Source organism: Trachymyrmex cornetzi, unplaced genomic scaffold (genome assembly GCF_001594075.2).
Source record: "Trachymyrmex cornetzi isolate Tcor2-1 unplaced genomic scaffold, Tcor1.1 scaffold302, whole genome shotgun sequence".
NCBI classification, from domain to species: domain Eukaryota; kingdom Metazoa; phylum Arthropoda; class Insecta; order Hymenoptera; family Formicidae; genus Trachymyrmex; species Trachymyrmex cornetzi.
In genome coordinates, this window is record NW_017297714.1 from 47,782 (window position 1) to 50,516 (window position 2,735).

The 2,735-nt window shown below is 37.6% G+C and overlaps 1 protein-coding gene across 1 annotated transcript in view; it reads left to right on the forward strand.

Annotated features, from left to right (window-relative positions):
- LOC108762480 (uncharacterized) overlaps positions 1–1,981 on the forward strand; it is a 3,966-nt gene extending 1,985 nt beyond the window's left edge. The window contains exon 4 of the mRNA XM_018509500.1: positions 1,639–1,981. Within this exon, the coding sequence (XP_018365002.1) occupies positions 1,639–1,981 (343 nt within the window). The remainder of the gene's footprint in view (positions 1–1,638) is intronic.
- The last annotated feature ends 754 nt before the right edge of the window (positions 1,982–2,735 follow it).

The window sequence follows — 2,735 nt, forward strand, 5'->3', positions numbered from 1 at the left end:
TTCACACAATAATTTTTACTTGTTTAAGCAACAAAAAAAACATTTTAAACAAAACAAAACATGTTTTTTTCTTGTTTAAAACATGTTTTTTTAGTTGCTTAAAAAAACACAAAATAAAACAGAAAACATTGTACCAAATAAAAAAAACAATGTTTTTTGTTTAAAATAAAAAAAACATGTTTTTTTAACAACCTTGACTAGGAGTATTTTGAGGCACTACTGTACTACAGCACTACTGTACTACTATACCAGTAGTAGTGCAGAAATGTTCAGTAATGCTGAGTAGTGCTAAGATCTTCTATATATCCGCGTTTCGGCGAGATACAAAATGCAGAAAACGAATATGCATCACAGAAACTAACTATTAATAACTTTATTTAAAAAAAAAAGCGCTTTCAGAGACTCTACTAGCACACTCTGATCAAGCTGAGAGTAAGTGACTGATTTCATTTACATATGCCTATTTATAGGGATCCGCGTCATTTTCTCCTTACGGAAAACGAGTCCATCTTGCGGTGAAATGTAACATTAAAGGGTTTTCGAGGTCGCTGATTTCGAATCCAAAATTGAAAATTTAAAATGGTTGAACCAATATGACGGACGGAAGTGCTAAAAATCTTCCGATTTCAGCGAAATGTAGTATTAAGGAGGTAGTCGAGTGACAGTCACTTCCAAAAGTTAGTTCGTGTACAAACGGCTAAACTTTTTGATGCAATGATACAGCATTGGCCAATGAGATCGCTTCATGCACACACTCATTGTCCTGTACCATTCGTGTTGACAAAGATGTGGCAACGTCCTGTTTCCCAAAACATACCTATCACTGTAACTTATAATTCACATTCCAGTTTTTTTACAATATTTTATCCGCATAATTCAGAAAAACACTTGTTTTGGTTATGTATGATGTGTCATAATATGCCATGTGGGAGATTCCGTTCGGTTGAATCGATGAGCGACGTTGCCACATGTACGCAACCCCCTCTTCTTCTGACGAATATCATTATTTTCATATCGCTTTTATTAAAAAAGTATGTGGCTACGAGTCACCAATTTTGTTTATATCATTGCTAACATTATTATATACAACATATCAATTTTTTAAAAAGTTCGTAAATTCCGATCCTTTTCATATCAAATTTAATGTGCGTTTCATGACGGGGCATGGAATAGGGCTTACATGTTAAATTCGTGAACTTTGAAACGAAATATTTCGTTTATCCTGTGGTTACATCTGAAATTTTAAGGAACGATTGTTATGCATACGATCAACACATATGCTAATTTTTTTTAGAATTTTCGTAAAATTTTCAATTTACTCGACTACCTCCTTAAAGGGTTTTCATGGTCGCTGATCGAGGCCCGAACGATGGGACGCCACAAATCGTGACGATTCCGAAAGCGATTCGTCTGATTGTGAGACTAAGGGTGCGTTCCGAGTTTCGCATGAAGTGCATGATGCATCATTTGTCCTTGATATTCACCAAATAATAAAGAAGGATAAAACAATACATCATGCGCTTCATGCGTACAACTCGGAACGCACCCTAAGAAGCGACGATGGTCTTCTCCGTCACGAACTGACGAGAGAAAGAGGAAAGATACGCGCTTTGAGAGGTTAGAGCGCATGATGGATAGTTTGGATCAGCGTTCGCACGGACATGGTTCGTGTATCTATCGAGGGGACGAGTTAATGATTTCTCCATTTGATCCGGAGAAGGATGATTTGATGATCGACAAATGGATCAAGCACGTGGATGAGCTATCCGCGCAGTACGGTTGCGATGGCCGAGCGATCATGAGGCTAATTCCAAGCAGATTAAAAGGGCACGCTCACCAATGGTACGATACACGGCCTCAGCTAGCCGTTACATGGGCGGAAACGAAGGAAGAGCTGACGCAACAGTTTCGTAAGGTCTCTGCGAAGTTAGTACCTCTACTTCAAAAATCGGAAATTTTATTAATAGTACCGTTGATTTAGGTCAAAAATTTTTTTTAATAAATTTTTTTAATAAAAATATGCGGTGCTAACTTCGCGTGGCATCGCAAGATTCGTGAAAGTCGATTTTTTTTACGGAATCTTACAATACTCGAAGAGTACTAGAGTTCCTGATTAAAACAAGAGTTCCGGTCAGTAAATATTTTTAAATAAATTTAAAAAAAAAGTGCTAGCACCTCAAGTTTCAAAAAATTAATTTTTTTTTGTGCCGCTTTTTAGTACTCGAAGAGTTCTATAGTTTCTGATAAGTTTTAGTGATACCACTGGCCATTTTAATATGTTTAAACAATTTTTTAATCCCAGCGTTGCACCGCACGTCAAGAGTAAAGTACCTCTAAACAGCCAGTACTGGCCGACTTTTCGGCTTTATTCGACAGTACTGCGATAGTACCGAAGACTTATATAGGTTTCGATCCGAGTACTCCTCGTTTAATATGTTTAAACGATTTTTTAATCCCAGCGCTGCACCGCATGTCGAGAGTAAAGTACCTCTAAACAGACAGTACTGGCTGACTTTTCGGCTTTATTCGACAGTACTGCGATAGTACCGAAGACTTATGTAGGTAAACTTGCGTTGAAACCTACATAAGAGTTTACGGTATTATCGCAGTACTGTCGGTTAATGCCGAAAAGTCGGCTAGTACTGGCTGTTTAGAGGTACTTTACTCTTGACGTGCGGTGCAGCGCTGGGATTAAAAAATTGTTTAAACATATTAAAATGGCCGGTGGTATCACT